The sequence below is a fragment of the Notamacropus eugenii genome, chromosome 4 (assembly GCF_028372415.1).
Source record: "Notamacropus eugenii isolate mMacEug1 chromosome 4, mMacEug1.pri_v2, whole genome shotgun sequence".
NCBI lineage: Eukaryota > Metazoa > Chordata > Mammalia > Diprotodontia > Macropodidae > Notamacropus > Notamacropus eugenii.
Genome location: NC_092875.1, coordinates 360822850 through 360850682, shown reverse-complemented (window position 1 = coordinate 360850682; position 27833 = coordinate 360822850). Strand labels below are relative to the sequence as shown.

At 33.1% G+C, this 27833-nt stretch overlaps 1 protein-coding gene across 4 annotated transcripts in view; it reads left to right on the top strand.

Annotated features, from left to right (window-relative positions):
- Positions 1-27833, top strand: part of CTNND2 (catenin delta 2) — a 1167955-nt gene that overhangs the window by 694768 nt on the left and 445354 nt on the right. For all 4 annotated transcript variants that reach the window (XM_072605431.1, XM_072605432.1, XM_072605429.1 and 1 more), the window contains one exon: positions 14327-14512. In XM_072605431.1, coding sequence (XP_072461532.1) covers positions 14327-14512 — 186 coding nt within the window. The remainder of the gene's footprint in view (positions 1-14326; positions 14513-27833) is intronic.

The following is a 27833-nucleotide window of genomic DNA, read 5'->3' as shown; positions in this document are numbered from 1 at the left end:
AAAGTTCTCTTGAATTTATTTGTGATTATTCAACTACCAAGACTAAAATATGAAAAAAATTTAAATCATGCGATTATACATTTTGATACTAGGATTGCAAATTGATTTTAAAATAATAACCCTAGTAACCATGTTAAGGAAAGGTATCACGGCATAATTAATACATGAGTCAGCAAAATCTAGGTTTAAGTTCTGCTTCTGACATATTTCTCTGTGTGACTCAACAAGTCACTTCTTTTTCATTAACCTAGAAAACTCTCTAATTCTTTAAGATACAGATCATTTTTCTACCTGCAACAAGGAGGTAGATTTCTCACTAGGAATTTCCCACATCACCTAAATCATGTGCCTGAAACAAATCTGTATAAATTAGAAAATAAATTCTATATATGTGATTTCTCTTCTTGCAATATTATGATTACTTAGTATAGATTACATATATTTACCTCTTTTGGAGAAAATAATGAGAGACTAAAATCCTACCTACTATTAAGAAACTTCACCTTTGTGAATACAATTTATAAAGAGTTATAAAATGCTGTATATGACAATAAAATCACACACATTAAAAATGAAAGAGACTATGTCTTAACAGAAAAGAAATGACTGGTTACCAATTTAGTAGTCATTTCAAAATCAGCACTCTGGGTGCTGATTGACGAGTTAGGATAAAAGTTAAAATTAATTCAAAATTGGAAGAAAGGACATAAAGATGGGAAGATATAACTATATATATTGTGTATATGTATATGTATATATGTATTTATGCGTGTGTGTAGATATATCTGCTCTAGCACAACCTGTTTGCTTATGCCAAACAGCCCAAGAAGCCAGAAATAGCCCAGAAATCTTAGCTTTCAGAAACTTGTTATCCTTGCTAAATGAAAAGGAATATCAGCCAAGGTCAGTACCAGCTCAAAGCACAAGCTCATTTGCAGAGCACCAGGAAGAAGGAAGAGTTTGAAAAGTTTCAGTTGGTATTTAGGGGGAAATAATCACTTGGATTGTGGCTGGTTTAAGAAAACAGACAGCAGATCATTGCAAGAATATTTGTAACTGGTAGAAGGAAAAGAAACAGATATGAAATGAAGTAGACCTCCAGGTGTTTTTTGGAAATTTATTCTCATCAACCAGAGTAATGCAATTATTGCTTTGAGACCCTTACCAATTCAGTATTATGTGGGGAAGTATCAATGATATTTGTAAAAGATTGTTTGAAAAAAATACACATAGAAATATTGAAATATTTAAAAAATACATATAGAAAAGAAAAGTGACAGAGATGACAATTTCAAGCATGCTCAGAAAATTGATTTTGAATATATTTCAAATAGGGAACATTCTATAATAATGGAAAGATTAAAAATGATGCCATTCCCACAAAAGATGACCAGAGTGACATTGTCATCTACTTATTCGTATAAGAATCATCTGTGAATACACTGAGATATTGAGGATATCCTTCATGAAAATATGAAAAGAGCACTGGCAAGGTTTCGTAGATAATTTTTCCATGGAATATAAGATCCCTCTGTATTTAGATTGTACACTATAACAAAAGCATTTGACTCTGAGGAGCAAACTTCATTTGTATCCTAGTGAAAAAAGTACTAGATTTTGAGTTAGAAAACCTGGGTGCAAATGCTGCCTTGGTCACATAGAACCTTATGTCATCATAGGCAAATTATTTAATTTCTCAGAACCTCAATTTTCTCATGTATGAAAAAATATGTTAGTAATGCTTGCAGTACAGTGAGCAAAGTGCTTTTTTGTAAGCCTCAGAGCACTATATAAATGTGAATTGTTATTAAATTCAAATAAAGTTTCTGCTGTTCATAGGTCAAAATCTTTGCAGATTTCATAGAAGGGACAAAACCCAGAAATAACTGCATTCAGACATTATGTCCACCAAAGTACATAGTGTAAGTGACAATATTTTCTCACTGTGTCCGTAAATCATGGAGGACTATGATTGTAACAGTCAGTTTCATGTGACTCAAAGAGAAATGAAAAGGTAAATGGTGATTATAACCTGTCTGCAAGGATTTCTATGTGAAAAGACATCAAGAAGACATATATGTCTTTTAAATGAGATCAACAGTTTATGTAATGACAGAAGGAGATAGACCCCCTAAAGAGAGGGTGCACATGGAATTCAATGTGTATTTTTAGAAGGATTATCAACAGCAATGAAATAGATCAAAGATTCAGTGAACTTTTGAATAAGTATTTCTGACTCTGAAGAATGTCCTCCTCTACTATACTCCATGTTGCTTTTCTTGTATATGTATACATGAAATATGTGTGTATATATGCAATGTAGATGTGCATATATAAATGTGTATACATGTATACTATATCTACTATATGCCTATAATATATACATGCATTGACTAAGTGCTTATATCACCTTGAGAATTATAAAGAATTTTTGCTTTCCTCATGATATTCCTGCGGGAGAAGAGGTATTGATAGTATTATTATACCTATTTCACAAATACATTGGGGCTTAGAGAGGCTGTATTGTTCTCATATATAGCTTGTATCTATTGTATGTACACAAAGATATACATTTGTGAGTACATACACATATACATACATACGCACAAATATTTGTAAGAATATATTCATTATCATAAAAATACATAGGCGTAAGCATCCTGGAATATCTTTTTTGTTGGCATATACTTTTTTAATCCAGTCAGAGCAAATTTTAGTGATCAAACACAGATGCAAATTTATTTCCTTCAGAAATTTTCACAAAGTAGACAATAAGCACCCACATTCATTATTGATTGGCACCGCTGTTGTGATGCTACCACATTCCAGGAACTACAATCCTGAGTTAGTGTCAATTATAAGGCAGAAGTTAAGCCTGTTGATTTGTAACAAAAGCTGTCGTATTTATTGTAGGTTGTATAGTATTGCTATTAAAATTTCTGTTATCTTCAAAACTTGAGCTCCTTTGTGAAGTGAGAATAAGCTGTTTGTCCAATTAAACAAAAACTACATTTCCTGATCTTATCTTTTAGTTTACTTAATTCTGGGGACAGGTAACTTGTTCTTTTCTTTCTTTTAGAGACAGTTCTTTATATCAGAAATGAAAGGAATTATCTCCTCTACCTGCTTGCAGTATTTGATCTGCTGCTATGTCTGTCTTCCATCTCTTATCTTAGTTAGCCCTCAGTCACAGTTCCCCTTTCCTCCAACTATTTCTTCACAGTGTTTGTTTTTTATAGGCAATATTTAGTAGTAAAATTATATAAAATGTATTGTACATAAAATGCCCCTGGTTTTATGAGTGATGAAATGACATTATACATAGACTAAACATGAATATGAATGCATGAAAAACTAAATGGAAGCATTTTGAATAATGTAAGAAATTAATAAAACTCAGGATTACAGCATGGTAAGAAAATTAATCTTTTACATTTGAACGATTATGCCTTCTTAAATTGACTGATGATCCAAAAAAAGGAGGAAGGGAAGGGAAGATTAACTGAATATTAAGTGCTGGGAACTTGCCTTTGTATTACCTTGAGTCATATCTTCCAAAGCTGTTTAAGCAATCTTTGATTAATAAGATTGTGAGGCTACAATAATAGGATATTTGCTTAATGCTGTCAACAAATTATAGTGTGACCTTAGAAGGGTGACCTCAGCTTCCTCAATTTTTTTCCAGTTCATCAGGAATAATCAGGTTTCAGTAATTTTACAAATATAATAAGCTTTAGTTAATTTAGTTTATGTCCCTATGTCAGTTGATGACCTACTAACTACTGCCGTTGTGAAGTACCCATGTCTATTCTGCAATAAATACCATTTTCCCCCAATTTTTAAAACATTTTTATTTAGTTGTGAGTTCCAAATCCTATACCTTCCACCTTCCTCTTTCCCCTCCTTGAGACAGTAAACAATCAGATATAGGTTATAATGTGCAATTAAGTAAAACATTTCCACATCAGTCACATTACCACATCCCCTCCAACATCCAACAATTTTTTCTTTGTCATATTAGCTAATCTAATAGGTGTGAGATAGTACTTCAGAATTGTTTTAATTTGCATTTCTCTAATCAATAGTGATTTAGAGTATTTTTCATTCATTGTAGATAGTTTTGGTTTCTTTAAAAACTGCCTAACCATATCCTTTGACCATTTATCAGTTGGGAAATGACTTGTATTTGTATAAATTGAATTTGTTTCTCTGTACTTTTGAGAAATAAGGCCTTTATCAGAGATACTTGTTGCAAAAAAATTTTTTCCCAGCTTTCTGTTTTCCTTATAATTTTGATTGCATTGATTTTGTTTCTGCAAAAACTTTTAAATTTTATATAATCAAAATTATTTAATATATTGTAATGCTCTCCACATCTTCTTTGGCCCTGAATTCTTCTCTTATCCGTAAATCTGACAAATAAACTATTCACACTCTCTTAATTTGCTTATAGTATCACCCTGTATCTGTAAATCATGTGCCCATTTTGACCTTATCTTGATTTTGACTTAATATTAAGATGATGATCTAGAATACCTAGCTTCTACCATACCGTTTTGCAGTTTTCTCAGCGGTTTTTGTCAAATACTGAGTTTTCATTCCAAAAGTTTGAATTTTGGGGTTTATCATCTACTAGATTGTTATGGTCATTTACTATAATTTCACTAAATGTCTTTATTCTTGAATATCATCAAATCATTCAAAGACAGCCTTCTATAATGGATAGAATTCTAGCCTCTGATTCAGAAAGACTGTTTGAAGTTCCATCTTTTATCGATACTGATTTTGTGACCCTGGGCAAGCCACTTAACAGGGCTTCATCTAACTCTCCTAGATATGAATTCATAGAAGAGATTTCTCTGAAGGCTCTTTCCTTCACTTATGAAATCACAGATCTAGGCAATTAAATCCTGAATTCTTTCAAGAAAAAAAAATTGTCATCATAATCATTGGATTGGGCCCACAATTGAAGAGGAAGAAGGGATGGGTCTGGTTTACCTTTGGAATTAAGTGACCATTTTAATAGTCCCTAGCCTCTCCCTGAAAAAGGTGATCATTTGATACTAGTGTTCTCCTAGTGATACTTTCTAGCAGGAAAACAAGAAATACTATCATGTCCCCAGAATTAAAGCTGTGAATCCCGAAAGTGTAACAGAGAGATGCATGGTGGGTATAAATAGAGAGTGGCATATCTAACTAGTAACTACCCAAAGTGTAGTATTAGTAGTAGTAAGAGCTATCATCAGAAGAAATGGTGAGCTGTAATGTAGCTAGAACAAGGGTATTGATGAGTGAGTATCCACATTGGACAGTCAACTGATCTGTTGAAGCATCAAAATATAGGAAATGATTCTAATATCATTTATAATTGTCCATAGAAAAACAATGTTCATTATATTTTAACATTTTATGGTTTTTCAAGTAAGTTGGTAATTGGAAATCATTGAGTAGTAAATCTTTAAATTTATATTTCTGATTCCATTGTACTTATTTTGTTCTTGATTATTTTACTAATGAGCAGATCTACTTCCATTTGAAGAAATATTTCCTTAATTTTAAGATTAAATGAATTATTGAGCATAGTAATAAGGATTGGTTCAAATTAACATTATGAAATATCCAAATTGCTTTAATCATTAAATCAGGTTGTTAGAAGGGTATTTAGCAATGTTAGGCATGGAGCCCTCAGTTTCCTCATCTGTAAAATGATCTTTAACAGAGCTAAAATGTCCAGTATTCTTTTATTATAATATAATTTATATTTAATGTATTTTATTCAGCCCCCAAAATGTGTTGAGTGTAGTTGTTTAAGATATCAAAAAAGAATGCCAAACTATTTCTTCAGAAACCAAGTATTCAGCCATCTGAGAAAGAAGAGGAGGACTGCAAAAACCAAGCCAAATCAATGCTCCTCACAGTTTGAATTTTAATAAGACTGATGTGATTAATTAAGTGGACTAACAATCATTAGTGAAACACTTCAAAGCGATCATGCTTTTAGCTCTTCCAAAGCCAAAGATCTTGCAGATATGCTCACCTGAAAGAAACTCAAACAGTTTTAAAAAATCTAATGGGGAATTTCCTCATATTTTTGTATCTTTTGCTATTAAGTTGAACCATATTTAAAATTATGCTAAAATACAAACTACTATACTGCACAAACAATTTTCAAACATCTGTGTTGTCACTATTATCAATATAAGTGAATGAGTTATAAAATAATGGACTGATGAGAGACTGCAGTAGCTTTCCTTCCTCTAATTTGAGGTAGTGATATGAGTAAACTTAGTGCACTGAAAATCTTAAGATTAAATAAAAGTGAATAATAGCTCTTGAGATATTAATAGAAGTCACAGTTCCACGCAGATTAAGAATACAAATGCCTTGAGGTTGTATTGCTCTTTAAAAAAAATACTTCTCTTTAATAGGTGATATCATTGTATTAATCCAGTAAGGTAGTACAGGGCAAACAGATATTTTGCTTAAGAGTATCATTTCTGTGGCTTAAATCAAATATGTTTATGTGTATAATCTTTAGTCATCCACTCATTCATACATCTTTTAATGCATCCATTCACTCAACACTGATTTATTGAGTGCTTACTTGTGTAAAGCACTTTCTAGGCAAAGTGGTAGAGGCAAAAATCAATAAGAAAACATCTTGGTTCTCAAAGAGCTTATTATAATATAGTCAGGGGCATTAGACACATACACAAATAGCTAAGTAGAATGCAAGATTGTGTGTCAAGTACCAAGATACCTAATAAGTCACTACCTTAGTATAATGTTAACTGGGTCTACTTTTGACCATTTTCTAAACAAAGTTATTCACATACACACACACACACACACACACACACACACACATATATATATATACATATATATACACAAACTTTATATATGTGTATGTATATATATATATAATGTTTTTATTCATGATAATTTCTCACGAAATTCATGCTTTGTTCTAATCTTCGATCTGTAATGAGTTCTTCTTGACTGGAAATAACTGAATGATTTCAAGCAGCATTATAAAATATAGGAGAAAAACTAGCACTTTTAATGATACAATTTAAATTTCATTGCCTCCCCATACCTGACAAACACTAATTTATGATCAATATCATCCTTTTTTTGCCAATCAATATGATCGCCTCCATTATGTCCTACTCCAGTGGTTTGTTGTGGAATAGACATACCTGTGGGTTATTGGAGGCTAGGCTAGTGCAACATAAGCAAATTCTTTTAAGTCCTACCAAGCCAAAAATTGTCTCAGATGTGGCTTCATGATGGACTAAGTGCTTTTTTTTCCCTTAGTATTATTTAAGCTCACAGAATTTCCTCCACAGGTTTGCCAAGGGGGTGATGATTTTTTCTTCAAAGTTCTCAAATGGCAACTGCTAAGTTACAGAAAAGATACAATTTTCTCCTGTCTAGGTAATACCTACACCAACAATATTATAGATCTTTAAAGTAAGAACAATCACCTTTTCTTTTTCCTACATGTAGAAAACACCAAGAATTCAATGCTTATGAAAGTCAATAAAAGACTGGTGGTGATTAGAATCATTTCCTGTTGTACCAATGTCGTTGCTAAGCATTTTTTTAAGGAAATTTGAGTTCAAAGAGGTCTCAAGCTTGCCAACAGACTTAAAGATCATTATCACTTCCTTTTGGTGGAAATATCACTTCCTTTGTGAAACAGTTCTAAATGAAGATAAATTTAACCACAGGATCTTCTTTGGGTCACCTTACCCTGACCCTTTAATAAGAACATTTTTTCTAGTGGACATATGTGTTCATTTTTAGTTAAGCTGTCTTCTGAAAAAAAAAATCAAAATAGAGAAGATTAGGAAGAGAACGTGTGATGTGGTATCCCAGAATAAGAGGACAACATTTCAGATCCTGCCACTATTGCTTGCCAGTTATATGTGAAATTATGCAAGTCACTTAAAATCCTTGGGATACTGTTTACTCATCTGGAAAATGGACCAGATGGATTAGATGGGCTAGTTGTCCTAGATGACTTCTGGAGTCCCTTCTGGCTTTAGATCTGGGGTACTAAGATGATATTTTTCTTGTGCTGAAGACCATATCTCTACACCCAAAAACCCAATTAAAGTAGATTTGTTAAGTTTAATATTTTGATTAAATCAGTGTTGCTTCCAGAACTACCTGACTTTAAGTCTTGCATCTGACTCAGACTTTGGAAAAGTCATGTAACCTTTCCGTGTTCCCAGACAACAGTCTAAAATTACATACTTATTATAATGATGCCTATGTGCATCATTGTCTTCACAGGGCTTCCATTCTAATGAGGTAGATGAATATGAAAATAACTATGTAAAAATGTAATACCTACAGAGAATACAGATAATAAGCTCAGAGGGGGAGGCAGTTGCAGATTAGGGGACTGGGAAAGGACTCCTGCAGAGGGTGGAATTTAATTAGAGGTGTGAAGGAAGCTAGGGGAACTCAGAGGCAGAGGTGAAGAGGGAGAAAATCAGTTGCATAGAGACAGAGATAGGATATTGCTTTTGTAACAAGTAGAATGCTTGTGCATGGAGGGAATAAAGTATAAGAAAAATGTAAAGGTAGAAAGGGACAAGTTGGAAAGAGCTTGGAGAGATCTTGGGGACAATATGAAGTCATTTTAGAGAAATCATTTTGGTGGCTGAATGGAGGATGAATTGTAGTAGAGACAGACATGAGGCATGAAGATCAATTAAGAAACTAATAATAATCTAGATGTGAGTGGACTGGAAGGGATATGTGTGTCTATCTATCTGTCTATCTGTCTATCTCTCTATCTCTCTATCCATCCATCCATCCATCCATTTATCTATCTATCATCTACTCAAGGTAAAAATGAGATGTGGTATTGCAATGGATATATTGGGCTACTGAAAGTAAAGAGTTTAGGATGATACCGACCAAGGTGGTCAGCTTGAATGACTGGGAATTTGATGCCCTTCCTATAAATTTAGATCAAGAGTAGAGTTTCAAGGAAAAGATAACTGAGATATGTTTTTAATGTATTGAATGTAAGATGCCTAGGGATGTACATTTCAAGATGCCTAGGGATGTACATTTCAAGATAACAAAAAAACTCTGTCACTTATTGGATTAAAGAAGTCATTTAACTTCTATCAGCATTATTTACTTCATCTTTAAAATGAGCTACTAGATTAGATTTACTCTTTCAGGCCTTCTCCATATCTAATATTAGATGAGTCTGCACACATAGGCATCATTGCTCTACTGGTGTGAAGACATCTTTATAATGTTGGTATAATTATTTCAGTGCTATTAGAGAGATGATTTGGAAAGTTTTCTTTTGACAGAATCATAGAATTTTGTAGCTGGGAGGAATCTCAGATGCAAAAATCCAATCCACAACAACAAAAAATAATAATTTCAACTTTAATACATCAGACGAGTTGTTTCTTTAGCCTTTGCTTGGAGACCTCCGGGAGGAGGGACCCACTTCTCCCAACACAGCCCATTCTACTTCTCAATAGTTCTCATTTTAAGAGGTTACTTTTCCCCCCTTATAACATGCCTGAACTGTCCTCTTTAAGATTTCTTCACATTGTTCTTATGGGTCAAACTGGATAAATATCTCTCTCCCACCAGATAGCCTATCAAATGCTAGAAAGACGGCTATCATTCCCCAGTTCACCTCCTGTAGAAATCTCTCAAAGTTATTTTTCTTTACATTGTTGCTGTGCTTTTAGAAGTTATTTTGGTCCTTTTTTCTTTACTACCAGTTCATGCTCCCAAAGATTCTCTGAAATCATTTCATTTGTCATTTCTCATAATAATATTACAGTATAAGCCTAGCAATAAAATCCCATCGTATTCAAATACCATGATTTGTTCAGACATACCCCAATTAATGGGGAAATCTGAAATCCTAGTTCTTTTTTCTTTTGCTTTTAACCTTTCCTTTAGGATCTAAAAATCTGCTTTGCTTCTAACTGTTCCCTCCCTTTTAAGGATTTCTCCCATTTTTTAAATTCCCTACTGTAACTATGTGTGTGTGTGTATGTGTGTGTGTGTGTGTGTGTGTGTATTCAGCACATTTTTGTCTATTTCAGGTAAGAGTGAGGTCCAAGTTTGTTGTATATTGTTCTCAAGAAAGCTAATTATGAAAAACAACAAATTCTGCCACCTTCTTTCTCATTTCTATACAAGTGTATTCCTTTTACCTTCCCTTCTATTTTCTCTTTTCAGACCCTCAGGACATAACTAATCCACCTCCTGGTGCTTTCTTTTTCTTACTTAATTCTCTCAATAATTTTTGAAGACTTTAAAAAGTCTTCAAAGGACTTTTTTTCTTCCTCCTTATTAATATGTTAGCACTACATCATCACAGAGTTCTTATAATTGCTCAAGTAAACTTAGTGTCTTAAGTTTCTCTGGACTATCATTTTTGTATTTTAAACTTCCTACTGAGCTCTGGTATTTTCATGTGAAATGCTTGAAAGTTCTCTATTCCATTTTTTCTCCTGATATAATTATGTTTAGCTCTGCCAGGTAAGTTATGTTCATTGCTTTTTAGAATCTTCTATTCCAAGAGCCCCTCTCATTTCTATAGTAGAAGCTACCAGGTCTTGTGTGGTGTTAACTGAGGTTCTTTAGTACTTGAACTGATACATTTTGGATTCCTAAAGAACTATTTTTCTCTGATATAAGAGCTTTGGTCTTTGACTATGGCATTCCTGGGACTCTTGGGGTTCCTTTTAGAGGATGGTTGTGGATTCTTTCTAGCTAATACCTCAACACAATTTTCCTTTATGATTTCTCAAAACATGAGGTCTGGGCTTTTTAATCATGTTTTTCAGGGAGATTAATTATCTTTAAATCATTTTCCTTTGACCTATTTTCCAGGTTGCTTTTTTTGGATACCAGATGTCTTTATATTTCTTTGTTTTCTTTATTTAGTCTTGATTTTGTTCTAGTATTTCTTGTTATCTTATGGAGTCAATGATTTCTGTTTAATCTATTCTAGATTTAGGGAGTTCATTTATTTATTTTCTTCTAGGACATTTATCTACCTTCCATTTCTTTCCTCCAGAGGTTTTAATTTCACTTTTTCCCAATCTTTTGCTTCATTTCTCCTAGGTATTCATGTAGTCCTAGTGGAAAATGCATTTTTTCCTTTAAATGTCCACTTCCAGGTAGTACAGATTTTCTTCTGGGACATCTTTAGACTTATTATAATTTTTTAATTCTGGTTGGTATTTTGCTTGATTTACTCATTTGTTCAACTTTTGTGTCCAAGTTGAGTTTTTGTGCCAGGTCCAAGCTTTGTCCCCTCCTCTTGGGTCTTTCCCACTCTATCAATCAGTGTTGGAGGTTGAGGACCCTGGTTTCTTCTCAGGAAAAAGTGTTTAAAGACATGAAATCCTTGCTCTTGGGTTCTCTGTCTGGCCAGTTCATCACTGCTCTAGCCACAACTTCAGGGACTCTGCCCTATAGTTTTCTGACCTCTCTGGTGCATTTTCAGGTGAGCCATCTGCTGTTGTTGCCATGAAAAGATGTCACAAGCCTCTTGCCTATATTGCTGGTAGACTAGGATTCCTGTGCAGGTGCTGGCTTTTACCCCACTTTTCATTTGCCCTGACCTGCTGCATAATCTCTTGAATAGTTTGGTTGTAGAAGAATTTCTTCACAGTAGTTTCTTATTGGATTTCTTCATCATTATTTTATCTGTTTGAAACTACAGAATTTTATTGGTATAAGTAAGTGAGAGCTGCTTTTCAGGTAGTTATTTTTGCCAGGAGTCCTTAACCACACTATGTATAAAAAGTATCTATTATTATGATATACTGTCAGGCTTCAGCTTGATGATGCATTCATTTATGTAGTCTATAGCATGATCCATAATGATGACTCACAACTTTCAAGTAATCAAAATTTCCAATAGAATAATTTGAGTTTTCAGTGATTTTTTCTAATGATTGTTCTTAGTAAATTTCATTAAATAAGGATTAAAGATTATATGATACATAACTATAGATTAGAAATGAAGGACAATGATCAATGAATGCATTGGCTAAAGAAAATTCTTTCTCGACAAAAATAGTTTCCATGAATCATCAAACATTTAAGTCAGACAGTGATCTTTTCTATTGTATTACCAAAGGAAATTGTGGGAGAATTTTTCTTGTAAATTTTTAACTGAAGATTAAAGATATCTTTTTGGATTGGATTACTTTCATTCTATCTAGAGTTAGGGTGGACAGAATTGATAAATTTTTAAAAGACCATTTTCATCCTATAAAAACATATGAAGAAACTTTTGGTATGGTCTCTCTTTTTTTCCCCTCTTTTCCTCCTTTACTGACATATACAAAAACCAGACTTATTTATCAACAGTAACTAAACAACCAAATTTAAATAATGCCATTTTATTATATATTACATAAATGCTTTATCCTACATATATATGTATGTATAAAAGTACACATAAATATGCATACGTACATGTGTGTGGATGTGTTTACAAATACACACATACATATGTCTTGTTTCCTTAAAGTAGTGCACCAGTGAAAGGGGAAAAATCTTCATAGTAGTATTCAAATATGCAATAATTTTGTGCTGTTATGTTTAAATAACAATACTTTGAGGTGTTCTGTATGGCACCATTACCTTAAATTCATGTTCCTTTTCTATACTTGCCAACTAATAATTCTGAATGCTTATTTTCGGAGGCCAACTGAATGTGTATATGTGTGATAGATAAATGATTAAACAAGTCAGTTTTAACACAGATATTGCTTTAAAAGATCCACATTCTGCTGCATCATTTGTTGGTAGATTTTTTTGAATTTCTGAACAAAATAGACAATAATGACATAAATTCTTTAATTTGACTCCACGGGCAACTTTTTGGTATGTTTAATAAATTGCTGTTTTCAACATCTGAATAATCATGGCTGCTTTCTCATCTGTAGTTACAAATGAAGCAGTCTTTGCAGTTCTTGACAATGTCATCATAAATTTCAGAGGTAACATGAATTGTCATCAGCGACTTTACTGAAGGCAAATCAGAGGACTCACATCTGTGCCTACAAGAACACAAAAATGAGAACACGTAAACATGTGAATGGGCTAATATTCAGCTTGATCTTGGCACTTGATAAACCAGGTGCAGTGAACCTAATTATGCAAAACAAATATTTTTAGATATGTAATTCAGCTGAGAATAATCTAAATGGGAATTTAGATTTAGTTTTAGACAAAGAGAATGGGTAAATAAATTTCCTCCTCTGTCATTTACTTGCTTTTTCCCCAAACATTCAGCAGATTTAGGGAATGACAAATTTGTTGAATTCATTCAATTCTCATAACTAGGTCAACCACTTAAAAGCACATATCCTGTTGACTTTTAATATGCATTATTCTTCCTAATTGTTCCATCAGTCTCTGTCTGTAATTTCAAGGCCTTTGCATGATCCACGTCTTACACATTCCAGGTCATAATATCGGAATAATTACATGACAGAGTACATTTTTCAGTATTGTGAAAGAAAGTGATGAAAATAATAACATTTAATGACTAGTGATTTGCAAACTTCACTTCATAATTATTGGATTAGTTAGGAAGTTATCATACATCATTTTCTTTTTTCAGAAAACTGAGAATTGGTACTTTCATTTGGAGGTGGCAGCCAAAGAAAATTATGTTATTTTTCAGCGTTTCTCTTACTTTAACACATGTTCTCCTTGAATTTCTGTTTAATTTGTCCATCCCCTGGGAACGTAGACTATAGAAAGCCTTAATATTATGGTTTATTCACAGTCCAAGGGAAAAACGCTCATGAGGCAAAATGCTCCATCAGTCTTCAAGAGAAGCATTAAGATGATTTGCTTTGGTCATTAATGCATTTATATATCACCTGAAGTAATTTTTGTGGTAAATTTTGTGTTAGAAACACCCAGTCCAATTAGGAATGTGTTTTTGCCTTTTGTTTTGTCTTCCTTGTTAATTAATTCTGATAGTGAGGATTCCAGCTATATTAGTGAGATTGTGAGAAAGGGGTTTTATTGGCTTTGCACAATAACTATCTATCTCTTGGAATATTATCTTCCTTATGGGAAAATCAGGAGTAAGGCAGCTGGGGGATGCCGATAGATAAGCTGATTAGCTTGACTCATTGCTGTCATTTCATGTTATTTTCTGCACATTTCAACAGTTCATTTCTTAAGAAAATAAATAAAACCCCAAACTTCTGTTCAAATGTGCCTTTGATGAAACCAGTCTCTTTTGTGTGGTATTCCCTTCCTAATTTTTCTGTTTGTTCATTTGCAGCTGGGTCTCGGGCATCTTACAGCAGCCAACACAGCCACCTTGGCTCTGAATTGAGAGCGCTACAGTCTCCAGAACACCACATAGATCCCATTTATGAAGACAGAGTGTATCAGAAGCCCCCTATGCGGAGTCTTAGCCAGAGCCAGGGGGACCCTCTGCAGTCAGCCACCTATCGCACTAGCACAGGTATGTACTCACTTCAAAGCTGACTTTTTCAAATACGATTCTTTTGATTGTTTATTTATTTTCATGTTAGGTGCCTAAATCATTTTCATACAGCTGGTTAAAAACAATCCGCAAGAAAAGTTCTATATGTGGGTGTATCAAAGTCTGCCATGATTCAACCACACACAGTAGTAACAAGAGATCCATAACACGAATTCAATCCATCAGGCACAATTAAGCAATTAGATATCTAGCTATAAGGTCAATAGCACTATGTTCAAGTTAACTTGTTCAAATTAACTTAAAGTAGGTGATGCTGATCTTTTTATTCTTGTTAACAATTTATTTATTAAATATGGCTATTCTCAGAGAATAAAATTAAAATGCAATGCTATAAAGCATATTGCTTTTACATTTTTATAAGCTACTCTTTTATTTTTGGAAAAGTAAAGATGGCAATTTGCACATATACTTTGTTATAGTATGTTTCAAAGTTGTAGGCCTATATTTAACATAATAAATTCACGTAGCTGAAGGAAAGAACTTTGTTTGCATTATAGTAACAAATGTGCAAACATTCAGATCACATGGTACACATGGAAAATGAGAGTCTTATCTCATGTTGTATGTTGAATAATTTGTTTGGTTCACTTTTCATGTTCAAATGTGCTGGTGAGGGTTTGGGGAAAAACTATTAAGCGAAAGTATAACATAAACACATGTTAATATGACATATTTTCTAATGTTTATCAAATGTTGATTATATGTGTAATGTTTGTATTCATTTAAAAAATGTTTAATGCTGCATATTGCTACAGAAAAGTCTTAAAACCTGGAACACACTAATATTAGTATCTAGAGCTAAGCAACACAAAATTCTACAGAGTAGGGGGGAAAATTACAATAATTTTGGTTTATCATTGAATGATATACAGTATTTTGGCTAAATTGTATTGTGATGTCAGTTACATGTTTTTCATTTTCCAGTAAAAGAAAAATGTTTATATTTGATTATTGGAATTTTAAAGTAACATTTTATTGCATCATAAGAGGAAGATGGCAAAATATTAATTATCCATCTTCAAGTTTGATAATGTAAATGCTACCTACAATTATTAATAATCTAAGTTTTCTACATAGATGAATAATTATTTTCTGTCACTTTCTGCCCTAATATAACCAACTATGGGTTACATTTAAAAGCTACAATTTTTAACATTAATATCTGATCTTCATTAATAAAGCATTTTTTTCCTTTACTACTTGCTTCTTTTAAACAAAAAAAAAAACCCCACTATATTCTATTAACTTCCAACATTGACTTTCAGTAATAATTGGTGACAGTGAACTGGCATGTCTATCCTTGTATCCTTGTAGTTTATAATCTCTGGGGAATTTAATTTAATGTTGGATATTATCAAGAAAATATTCAGGTTAACTTTATCGTTATTAAAATCACAAAAAATAAATGACTTTACTTTTAAAATTTAATCACTTGTTTGAAAGGTCAGTAGAAAAACACCTATTTTTTACATTGCATTTCACAAACATTGTATCAAAATATCTTCTTATATATTCTGTGCTGGTGAGAAATGGCAGTGAGAAATTGTTAGGATCATGTCATTACCATTATTCCAGACTCTTCTCCAATCTTCCTCTGGCAATTTGGAGTAACTCCGAACTATCTCCAAATGGTACGGATTCAGGAACCTTGCAGCTTTACATATGTTGTCTACTGTTAGTATAATTTGTTTAGCAACTGAACCCAGAACCTCAAAGAGGATGACTATAAGTACATACATCCTTCTCTCCCCAACTACATTCCTGATCCAATCTAGACATCCACTCTCTTACCAATTGGAGTATTGATCTAATGTAGAAATAACATTAGGTTCCTACTTTCAGTACTTCTTCAGTGTTGATCATTTTCTTTTAGAAATACAGAATTGCTTGCCTCAGGGTTTTCTAGACATCTCAAGAACATTACTGAATCAAAGTGGTTATAGATTAATTCTGTCCTACAAACCCAAGAGTTTCCTAATTTTTCTCTGGAATCTGGAGTTAGGGAACAAGAGTGCCTAACCAGAGTGATTCCTAAGCCAATCAACCCTCAGCTAACTAATCAGGTATAGTTAATTCAATGCAACAAGCATTTTTAAAATACCTACCATTTTCCTTGCTTTGTTTTAGGCACTGTGAGATATCTAAAGAAAGGAGTAGGTATAATCACTAGATTTAATTGAGAAAATAATATGTATATGCTTGAAAAAATGAGAAAATATTTCTAATGTTTTGGAACTATGAGACTGATATAAAAAGAACTATCAAACAGTGTGTTATACAGTTTACTTATAAATGCTTAGAATTTTTTTTAAAGAATTTCACAGTGCCTAGGCATGAAGGAAATATGGAATTTGGATTGTCCCATCCCCATAAATTCCAGACAGGGAGGAGTGCAAACATGAGTGAAAACACAAGGTGAATGGTGAGGAGGTGGGGAAGGAAACAAACAGGCTAGTAAGAGGAATGACCTCTTATAAAACAAGCTATTAAGGGACCCATCCTTAAAAGAACTGAGAACTAATGAATTAGTTTATTAATGTGATTATATTTGAGAGGTGATTAGAAGATTAGGATGAAAAGTTAAGAACTGATCTGGTAGGCTTCCAAAAATCAATCTGGTGTGCAAAAAGCCTCCATGTTATCCATATATATTCGCAAATATCAAGATAATTTTGTCTGTTACTAAATTTAGTCACCTCATATAAAGTTTTAAAGTTATTTAAAGGAAAAATGAAAGTAGAGTCTTCCACAAAAGATTATTATAAGTTTGCTTATAGTCAAGTAAAGCGTTGATGATATGCTAGTTGACTCCTGCATACAAAGTACCGTACAAGGTAGCAGTGGAGAACACAAAGATGTAAAAATAGTATCCAGTGTCACTCACCTAACAGAGTTTTTAACTGAGCCTGACACAAGGCAGTTACATTAAAACAAAAACAAAACAATCCAAAACCTGAGGCCTACCAAGAAAAATAACAAAGTGCCAAAAAGGTAGTATAAACATTAAGTGTTTTAGGAATTCAGAAAGACATTTCACAGCGATCGCAGTGGTTCGCACTTCCTGAAAGCCAGAAGTTCCTCTCCCACAATTCTCTGGCTCTAGCCCACAGTGATGGTGTCCCACAATTGTCAGACAGGTCCCTTGTACCCCCGACCCATTTAATCATTTAGTTGGATTAGATTTTACAAAGGATGCTTACTTCCAAAGAATAACAAGAGAAACTATACAAACATCTCTCTAGCACCTTGGTATATAATCCCCTTCATGCACCCCCTCCATCTCTGGGGAGAGGGAATACATTTACAAGTTAGCACATTTCCTACATAACACATTGTCAAGTTCCAAGTCCAAAGCCCCCCCACTTTGGCCTTGAGTCTCAGATATCCCCAGACCTTGCTGGCTGCACACCTAGCCTCGAATCTGGGCTCCAGTGTCATATGGCTTGATTGTATGTCTAGTAGAGATTCCACCACCTGTACCAGAGCTGAAAGGACAAATGGAATAGACCAAAGAGAAAGTCCAAAGCCATTTTTCAAGGCCAGAGGGCCTAAAATTTTCCTTTACCAGCTCAATTCCTGACACCAATGTTGTGGATAAACTTGGAGCTTCACCCTCTCAAGACAAGAAAATGTTCCTCCTGGGAGCACACGCGTGCACATTTGTGTGTGTGTGTGTGTGTGTGTGTGTGTGTGTGTGTGTGTGTGTGTGCTGAAAGAAGCTACTGTCACCCATAGGGGAATGCAAAATCTCTGCTTTCAGAAGCTGGTCCCACCATTCTAGGTGATCTGGCCATGTGCAAAAATTCACAATTATAAACAAGACTTTATTTACAACATCAGATTTGAAGAAATAGAATGATTTCTTTTCAAAATATATCTAATGTCCATAATCAAATTATTGTTTGTGTGTGACTATCGTTTAAAAAATAGTAATAGTAATCCTAGTAGTAATGAATAAAAATAAGAACTCACCTTCGTTCATTGAAAATTCTCTCATTAAGAAAAAGAAGGCCAGATTCCTTGAGTAAATGATTTTGGATTTAGAAGATCTAGCCATTTATGCTGACTTTGCTCTATATGATTCTTATGACATAGTGACTTTGACTTACTTAAACTTGCTGGTTCTAGAAGGCTGGATTAGATGCTCTATAAGGTCTGTGCACCAGCTCTAAATTCTTTGAGCATATGAATTATTAGCTCAAATAAATTTTTAAAAATGAAGCATACATCTTTGTGATTTTTCTATTCAATTAATGGATAGTCCGAAGTGGAATTCATGAGTTATAAGTACTGAAGCTTATTCTTTAATGATTGACTCACATTATTATGGGGTTTTTTGTTTCATACAATTAAATGCCATGCTGTTACAACATCTGTAGTTTAATCGGAACTACTTTCATAAGTGATAATGCATCATACTGTATGTCAGGTTAATGGATATGTGGGGGGCGGGGGAAACACAAAAGACATACTTCTTAACCCAAGCGATAGACTCTAAAGTGCTTATACAAAAGATACTTCTAGAACTCAATAACCTTAGTCAATTAATCTTCCAATAATGAAATGACAATGACTGAATATGTACTAAGATATTGTTGCTTCTGGTGTTGTTAATAACTGCTGACCAAGGTACTCAGAGTGTTTGTATTAGTGTGAAATGAGACCAATCTACTTAATATGAACAAATTTCACAAATTCCTAAATTGTGACATTGACTAATTATCTCATAAAAATTCTGCATTTTCCTTATAATTTACTGATTGATTTCAGACTTTTTTCAAGAGCTGGTTTTTAAAGCAAATGTAGACTTTCTAACATTTGCATAAAGCAGAACAAATGAAAAGAAACTAGCAAGAATTACTTTGTTACTGTGAACACAATTATAAATATACAAAGGCAAAAAGCGATATCTACATAATATCAAGACTTTCAAATGCACAACATCTGAAGTACATGCTGTTTAATACAAAAAGATACTTTATAAATTGAAATTTTCAAAGATATGGATGGAAATAGTATCAATACCAGTTTCATATATATGTAAATATGAGTTAGTTGTATTTGGAAATCATTAAAACTCTAAGTTTTGTTGGTTCAGCTCCACAAATTCTTTTTCATTTGCCTGTTAGCTTTTATGAATTAAGAGTATTCCCTTATAGACAGTAATATTCTAAATCTCTTCTTTCTGAAATATTAAATATAAAACACATGCTTACATGTGAACCTTTTGGTATTTATGAACATGTAATTTTTTGTAATATTATATTGAAGATGTTTATCTATAACTTCAATGTAAACTTTAATTTCCAAGTAGAATATCAACAAGATTAAGAACTCCTCATAAGAATTGTATTTATTTCTGAGTATTTGAGTATACAATGCTACCAAGGTCACCATGAAATGGTATTTAATTTACAACTGGGAAGAATTAAAATAACAAGTATTTGCTTGAAATTATGTTGACTAATCAAAAATTGAATTTGAAACAATTGAGAAATAAAAGGTAGGTATACATATCTCTATCTACCTATATAGATATATATCTATATATAAAATCTGCCTTTCACAAAGCAACTTACTTGCAATTTGAGACTTATCTGATCCATCAAATGGAATAAATGATGTAACTCACCAGACACATTCAGTAATTGATTTCACAATTAAAAAACAAATAGAAGTATTATTCATAAAAAATGTAAGTTTATAAAGTGAATTCTTATTTATCATAACTACAAATTTTGGATGTTTATTAACCAAATACATTTTTGTTTGTTTTATACATCCAAAACAATATATATTACAGAGAAACCATGTCAGAGGTTCCCTTTGGTCTATATTAGTTTTCTTGGCTGTGTTCAGCAGAATACTAATTAATACTGGACACAGATTTAACCTCAAATGTGATGATAAGCTATCTACTCATCTCTAAGATACAACTTCTCATTCTACTAATAATGCGGAGATCTTTAGTGATGCATAAAAGTGGCTCTGATATGGAGATTTTATAGAGAGATTTTGCTATGGGGAAATGCAGTATGTTATTCCTGGTTAGCTAAAAGTGTGCTATAATGGATGCAGCCATGCAACAAAGAATTTAGAGAAGTTTCATTGCAAATGGATAAATGCCCTCTGACTGCATATTTTGCCACATGACAAAAAGTAATGATGCAGTAGATAGAGCTTATTATTATATCTACTTGACTTGTTACAAATACTGCAAAAGGTAGACAGAGAAAATACAGCAGAACATTATTGTTTACTTTTGAACAAAACTTTGTTGGAAATGTCACTCTGAGCAATTTGCATTGGCCTGATGCATACGCTGTGGTTACAACGTCTGCTAGTTTTTGTTTCTTTTGAACAAAATCACAAGATTAAGAGAGGCCATATGCATGGCAAGACAGAAAGAGCACTAGACCAAGAGTCTGCAGGCCTGATTCTTTTTTTGATTTCTAGCCTTGGTATTTTGGACAAAGCACTTAGACTCTGTAAATTTAATGATTTTCTTTTGTTTTTGTAATCTTCATTTATATTTGTGTTGCCAACATCACAAGGGTTTTATTGGGATAAAATGAGACAAGGTTGTAAAAAGAGTTGGAAATCTACATTTCTACCATTTTCACCTTTCTCTCTCTTCTTCCTATCAGTCCATCTGACCTTGGGCAACACACTTAAATTTTTATTTAAGTTTTCTCATATATAAAATGAAAACAATAATAAATATATTACTATTACCTACCTCAAAAGATTGATATGTTATATCAAGAAAAAGATATGTTATAGTACAAGTACAAGTATGCAACATTGTTTTCTGTTTTAAAGTTAGATAGGACCTTGGATATATCCAAGCCCTCATTTCTCATTTTTCAGAAGAAACTGAGGCCTAGGAGGATTTAATGCTGTTTCAAGGTCACATGGGTCAATAGCACAGGTAGGATTCGAAACTCATCTAATTCCAAGGCCACTGATCTTTCCACTCAATCATGCATCCTCTCGCATTAAGTTTTTAAAGCAATCAGCAAACTTCAAAGTCTTCCCAATGTTTGGACACAGCAAGCTATAAGCCAAAAAATAAATCTGCAAATGATTTTTTGCAGGTACCAATTAGAAAAAAAAATCTAACTTTTAATATGACTTTTAAAAATGACTTTTTATTTTCCTTTTTGTAATAGACAGCTAAGAAATATCTTTAGATTTCCATTTTAGAACCTTTGTCTCCCCCACTTGCTTCATATCTTTCTATTACACCTGTTTGTAAGATTTCATTAGTTTGTTTTTCTTTCAGTGTCCAGAATTCATTCCAATTTTGGAGTTACACTATTCTTCATGTTATCATCTTGCCAATACAGTGGCCTGGCTCTTCAGATAAACTATCTCTGTAGAAATTCTCATTCTGTAATGACATATGCCCCACCTCATTCAGTTCCTACTTTTTAAAAGAGGACTTTAATACATTTTTTTTCTGATTGAACCAAAGGAAACATAACTTTGAAATCTAAGAAATATCAAAATAAAATAGAGAAACGGTTGAAACAGAATCTCAGAAGTTAGGTGATATGGCCAAGAGCTAGCTGAGAATAAAACCCAGCTCTCATGAATGCCAGTGCAGTATTCTTTCCCACTGTATCATAATACCCCTACTAAATTGTAGATGTCTAGTAGAATAATCCATATGATGCTTTCCATTCTTTGGTTCTGGCTTTGATGTTCCCATTAACACCTAACTCATCTCTGTTTCTATATCAAGCAGTTAATATGCATAAGTAATTTTTTTAACAACTTCCATTAATGTTTTCTTAATGAACAAATATATGGTGGTGGTGAATTTCCATAGGTTTTAACTAATATATGACTATATAATTATTAGAATCACTAGCCATTTATCTGAACTGAAATTCCATATAAAAATAAATGGTCAGAGTTTTCCCTTTATTTGATAATTATATTATATAGACAACATTAAGAGGCTGAAATTTTTGAGTGCTTATGAAATTTGCTGCAAAGTGAAAATTCTTATTTTTTACATTTTTCCATATGCTCTTTTGAAGGCCAGTCCTAATACATCAAAAATTATTGTGATCAGTTTTTGAAGATCTTTGTCACTTCAAGTTTCACTGTTAAGAAGGCTTATTTAAATAACAACAATTTTAGTAATGAAGATAATTAAATGGTGAAATAAATGTAATGGTTCTCTCTCATCTTTATTCAAAGGACCAAATTATACTCAATCCTTGCCGTAACATTCCAAATATTTTAATGTAATGGGGGCAACGGGGCATGGAAGAAGCCTACAAGTTGTACAATGTCATGAAAGTTGGAAGTCCCTTTTTTCATGTCTCTTCTTGGCTCTAAATTTAGAAAATTATGAACAGACTTGAAATAAAAGATTCACTGTTTTTCTAGGAAAGTTTTTGTTTTTAAAAGTTGTGTAACTATTGGGAGAAGAATAGGAATGACAAGCAAAGGCTCATCATTTTTTTTTCAGGAGGAATTAACTTTGAACATGATAGACAGCTAAGAAAGGTTATAAGATTTGTTTTAAATAAATATGTGGACAAAAAGATTCATATTTTTATAACCAAGTTTTCATATTTGTATAAATATATCATTCACATTTTTAAGCTGCTAATTACCCTTCTATTGGATTGTTTAAAAGTGACAGCCAAAATGTGCAACAGGTTTTTTTGTGCCCTTTGAAACATAAAACATGTTTATTTTGTCCAGACTCCAGAGAGAATAATATAAACATATACATATGCATACATGTAAATAAATGACTAGATTGATAAAAAGCAATAAATGAGTAAAACATAAACATACATATATTTTTATGTGTGTATATGTAGAATAGAAATAGGTATGGCATCTGTAATTTCAGTGATGCGTAAAACTTCCCAACAATTCAGGTCAGTACATTCTTTGTAGTTTTTAGGCCTTGGGAGTTACCTAGAATCTCACAGTCAATGTGCATCAGAGGCAAGACTTGAACACAGGTCTTCTTGGCTTCAAGAACATCACTATCCAGTATGCTATGCTGAATTTAATGTGTTTGTCTGTGTCTGCATACACACACCTATTAATAAGTGATTAATCATATAGATTTGGAGCTGAAAGGGATCTCAGAAACCTAGCAGAGAGGAAAAACTGCTGTGCTTGGAGCTAAGACCTACCTCTGAGTGCCATCTCTGATGCCCACTGTTTGTGTTACCGTGGGGAAGGCACTTAACTTACCATTGTTCTAAGCAATTTTCTCAGACTCTAAGTTTCATAGAAGGTTCTTCCCTTTACTGGTGGAGGGAATTTCCTCATCTGGGAGTTCTCTATATTAATGAAATCATAGTTTCTGGCCCTCTATATAGTGATGTATAATATACCATTATAGATACGTAAAATACATAAAATAAAAAGAATTAATCTTTAAAAAAATCTTTCTGGTCCTACATTCTATTTATTTCCTTAGCATTTTTCCTTGAGTTAAGTATCCTAAATCCTAAACTTCTGAATTATTAACATACATTTTTCCTTACCATTACTTGTAAGTGTCCTAATAGCTAAATTTCTATGAATTCTGTTGCCCAAAACTACTCTGATATTCATCCAGTCACCTACCATTGATTGAGCAAGATGTTCCATTTATTTTTAAAAGTAAATTCTCCATTTCTAATATAGATGTGCACCATAATTAAAAAGAGTGTAACTCTAGCTTTCCCTAATTTCCCTTTGATTTATGATTCTAAAGAAGATAAACAGATATTTTGTAACAGACTGATGAATAAAAGCAGCAGCTGTTTTTCTAGTGAAGGGCCTGGTGTTTTAATCCCCAGGCAGGAAGAGGGTTACCCAAGGGTTTATTAAACAGAGAAGAAAGGTATATTTACAGAGAAGGAAGAAAAAAGGGAAATATTTATAGAACCAAATAAGTACTGTCTATCTAAAATGTTTGCTATGTCTTTGCAATGAGTAGGTAGGGAATAATTTTAAAAGATTCAAGAGAAATTTGGCTAAGATTCACAGAATTCCAGTAGGACCAAATATACTGAAAAATGAAAACCAAGCAAAAAAAAAAGTAGCATATTGTTATAGTATGGATAATCCAAACCAGGTAACACTAGGAAAGCTATTGGTTGGTTATAAAATGCCTCATTTCTTTTAATGATGTCTTTTTAAAAATCCATGATTCTATACACCTTATTCAATTTGGGATGTCTTGTGATCTCAATGTTGTTGTCTTCCTTATTTTCATATAATCATTTTTCTATGACTTTGTGTCTTTTTAGCTTTGTGAATGCATTAGGCTATATTTGTATAATTCATTATTTTTAATTACACTATGAGTATAACAAAGTCACTTTGAATTCTTACTGGAAAAAGGAGCCAATGCTTCTCCCTGCCCTCCGTCTTTCTCTTTAACTGTTGACTTTATTTGGTGGTATCATCAACAAATGTTCCTTTCTGAAATTTATATGTGTAATTATTATTACTTTTTTGTCAGGAAATGTGATATCATCAGTATGGAGAACTCCTTTCACTGATGGAAATATCAAGAGTCTTCAAGCTCTTGCCTTTTAGAGTTTTCTGGGGCACACACGTAGGCATTGCATAGTTTCCCCATCGCTGCACAGATAGTGTGCCAGAGGCAGGACTTAAACTAAGACCTTTCTGACTCTAGGGATGATGCATTATCCCATGCTGCCTATCAAATGTTAAAATCTGACCGCTGAAATAATCCCTTCAACAAGCCACTCATCTTGTCTCCCAACATCAGCCTTGATTCCTTGATATGACTTACAAGGAAGTTGTGTAACCACTTCCTAATTGTAGAGTCCATGACATATTTTCTAAATAGATTGATATAGTGGATTACAGAATCAAAATTCGTGGTAAAAGAATATAGTCTATTCTCTTGACTGTCCAGTCCTGAAATATGAGATTGGATTGTTTGACAGGAGTCATTCCTTTATTTTTTGAATATTCCAAAATGGAATTCCAAAGGAATATTCAAAAACATAAAGGAATAACTTGTCGAACGATATAGTTTCATTATATGTGTGTGTTTGTGTGTGGGAGAGAGAGAGATTGAGAGACAGAGACAGAGAGAGAGATACTATGATTCAGTTTCTAATGTACTTTGTTCAACCAGTGTGATTTTTCCTACCCTTCACCTTCCTTTTTTATGGAAAAGGTATTCTTTATACTATTTCACAACATTCTTTAACTTATGCCTCCTTTTCTGAAATATTTTTGTTTAATTCCACGTATTGAAATCCATGTAATTTGCCTGTTTTGTTCATCCTTTTGCCTTACAATTCTCTGTTGTCAGTTCTTCCTTATTTGAAAGTATCTAATCAAGAGGAGTTGTCCTTTATTTTCTCCCTATTAAATTGGGAATTTACTCCATGCCAAGAACAAGACAAGTCAAATATCATTTAAGCACTGGAGTATCAAGTACTGTGCTAACTCTTGCTGATGTAAAGTAAGGCAAAAACCAAAACAAAACAAAAGCCCCTGTGCTCAAACTGCTCAGTCTAATGGGAGAGATGACTGTAGACAAGTTATATATGGAATAAATCAGAGACAGTCTGAGTACACATATGACAGTTTATAAGTTGTTTTGATTTTCTAGCAGATGGCAGGCTAACAAATGTAGCAGCATTAAGAAATACAGAGTAGTCCTTGCCAATATCACAAATGCAATTTAGCACTACTAGAAGGACCAGAATTTAATAATGTCTCCAAGACCAATCAAATCATGTACATTTTATCTCCTGGGGTATTCATTGGCCTGGACACAAATATGGAGACCTTCATTTTCTAAGACTGGGCTTCACTGCCTTTCCATTTTGAACATTTTAAACTGCTAGAGTTACACAAATCAACACATTTCACTCATTCCAGCTGACCAAATGAGAGGCAGCATGGAATCCAGAAGACCAGCCTTCAACTCCTACTTAAGGCATATGCAAGATGTGTAATGATGGGCAAGTCACTTGACCCATCAGAGCCTTTCTTTAAGACTTTAAGTTACAGACAAGTTGTTGATCTGAAGTGGTAGAGGAAGTGTCCAGACCAGGAATTCATCTACTTATGAAATTACATAGGTCTGGACCAGAAATTAAATAAAAGAACCCAACCAAATAGAATCACAGCCATTGATAAAGAATTTTTCATTTTATATGATCATAGCAATGGAGGTATACCACTCCTTAAACAACATATATGTTCATATATTGAACATTTATGTCATATATCTGAATGTGTTCTTGAGAGAAACACACCTATTTGCAAGGCACTATGCCCATTTTGTGGAGGCAACAAGTGAAAATAAAACAGTATCACCCTACATATAGTTTGCATTCTATTCTACTACCCACCTATTTAAGAGAAGGTGCATCTAAATGAAATAATCTAATAACATGCTAATGGAAGTTCCTATTTAAAGAAACTCTTTCATCATAAAAGCAATCTGACTTCTGGCAGATACAGCACTAAGAGCATGGAGACAAGTTCAAAGCCTGATTAAATAGCTAATCAGAATTCTCATGGGCGTATCATAGGACTTATCAAGGCTTCATTTTTCTCATCTGTAAAATGTGAATAATCATAATTACACTACCTACCTCACAGGGTTGTTGTGAGGAAAATATTTTGCAAACCATAAAATGTCCTATGTATTATAAAGATTCATCTTTATAATAATATTTTATAACTGTTATAATCAATCCCTTGAATGTTGATACAAGTTTTCTTAAAAATGAAGCATGTCTGACAAACAATTCTACGTCACTATTGTGCCTTTGATTTGCTATCTAACTTATCCTGATTTCCTTAAAAATTGAAACATTGTCTACCCTTGTGTATTGTTTTTAACTGAGCTACCTTTTCGCTTGATCCTACCAAATTTAACTTTATACTCTCCTGTTATTGTAAACTTTATTATGTATATTCTCCAAAATATTGTAATACTCATTATAATTACAATGTATCAGTGTACACTAATTACATGATATATCAGAAAATAGTATCATAGAGGTAATATAAGTTCCTAAAGTCATATAGAAATAACAATCCATAGTACCAATCTTTTTATTGATTCAAACAAATTACTTTGAAATAGAAAATATAAAATAACGCATTTATTTAATTAAATGGTACTCCCAAGGATGGTGAGAGAGACAGCTTTTCTTGTCAAACATGCTTTATAGTACTGGCTTTGTCACGGAAATATTCATTTTTTTTTCCTTTTGGGAAATCCCTGAACTGATATTAAAGATGTGGCAGG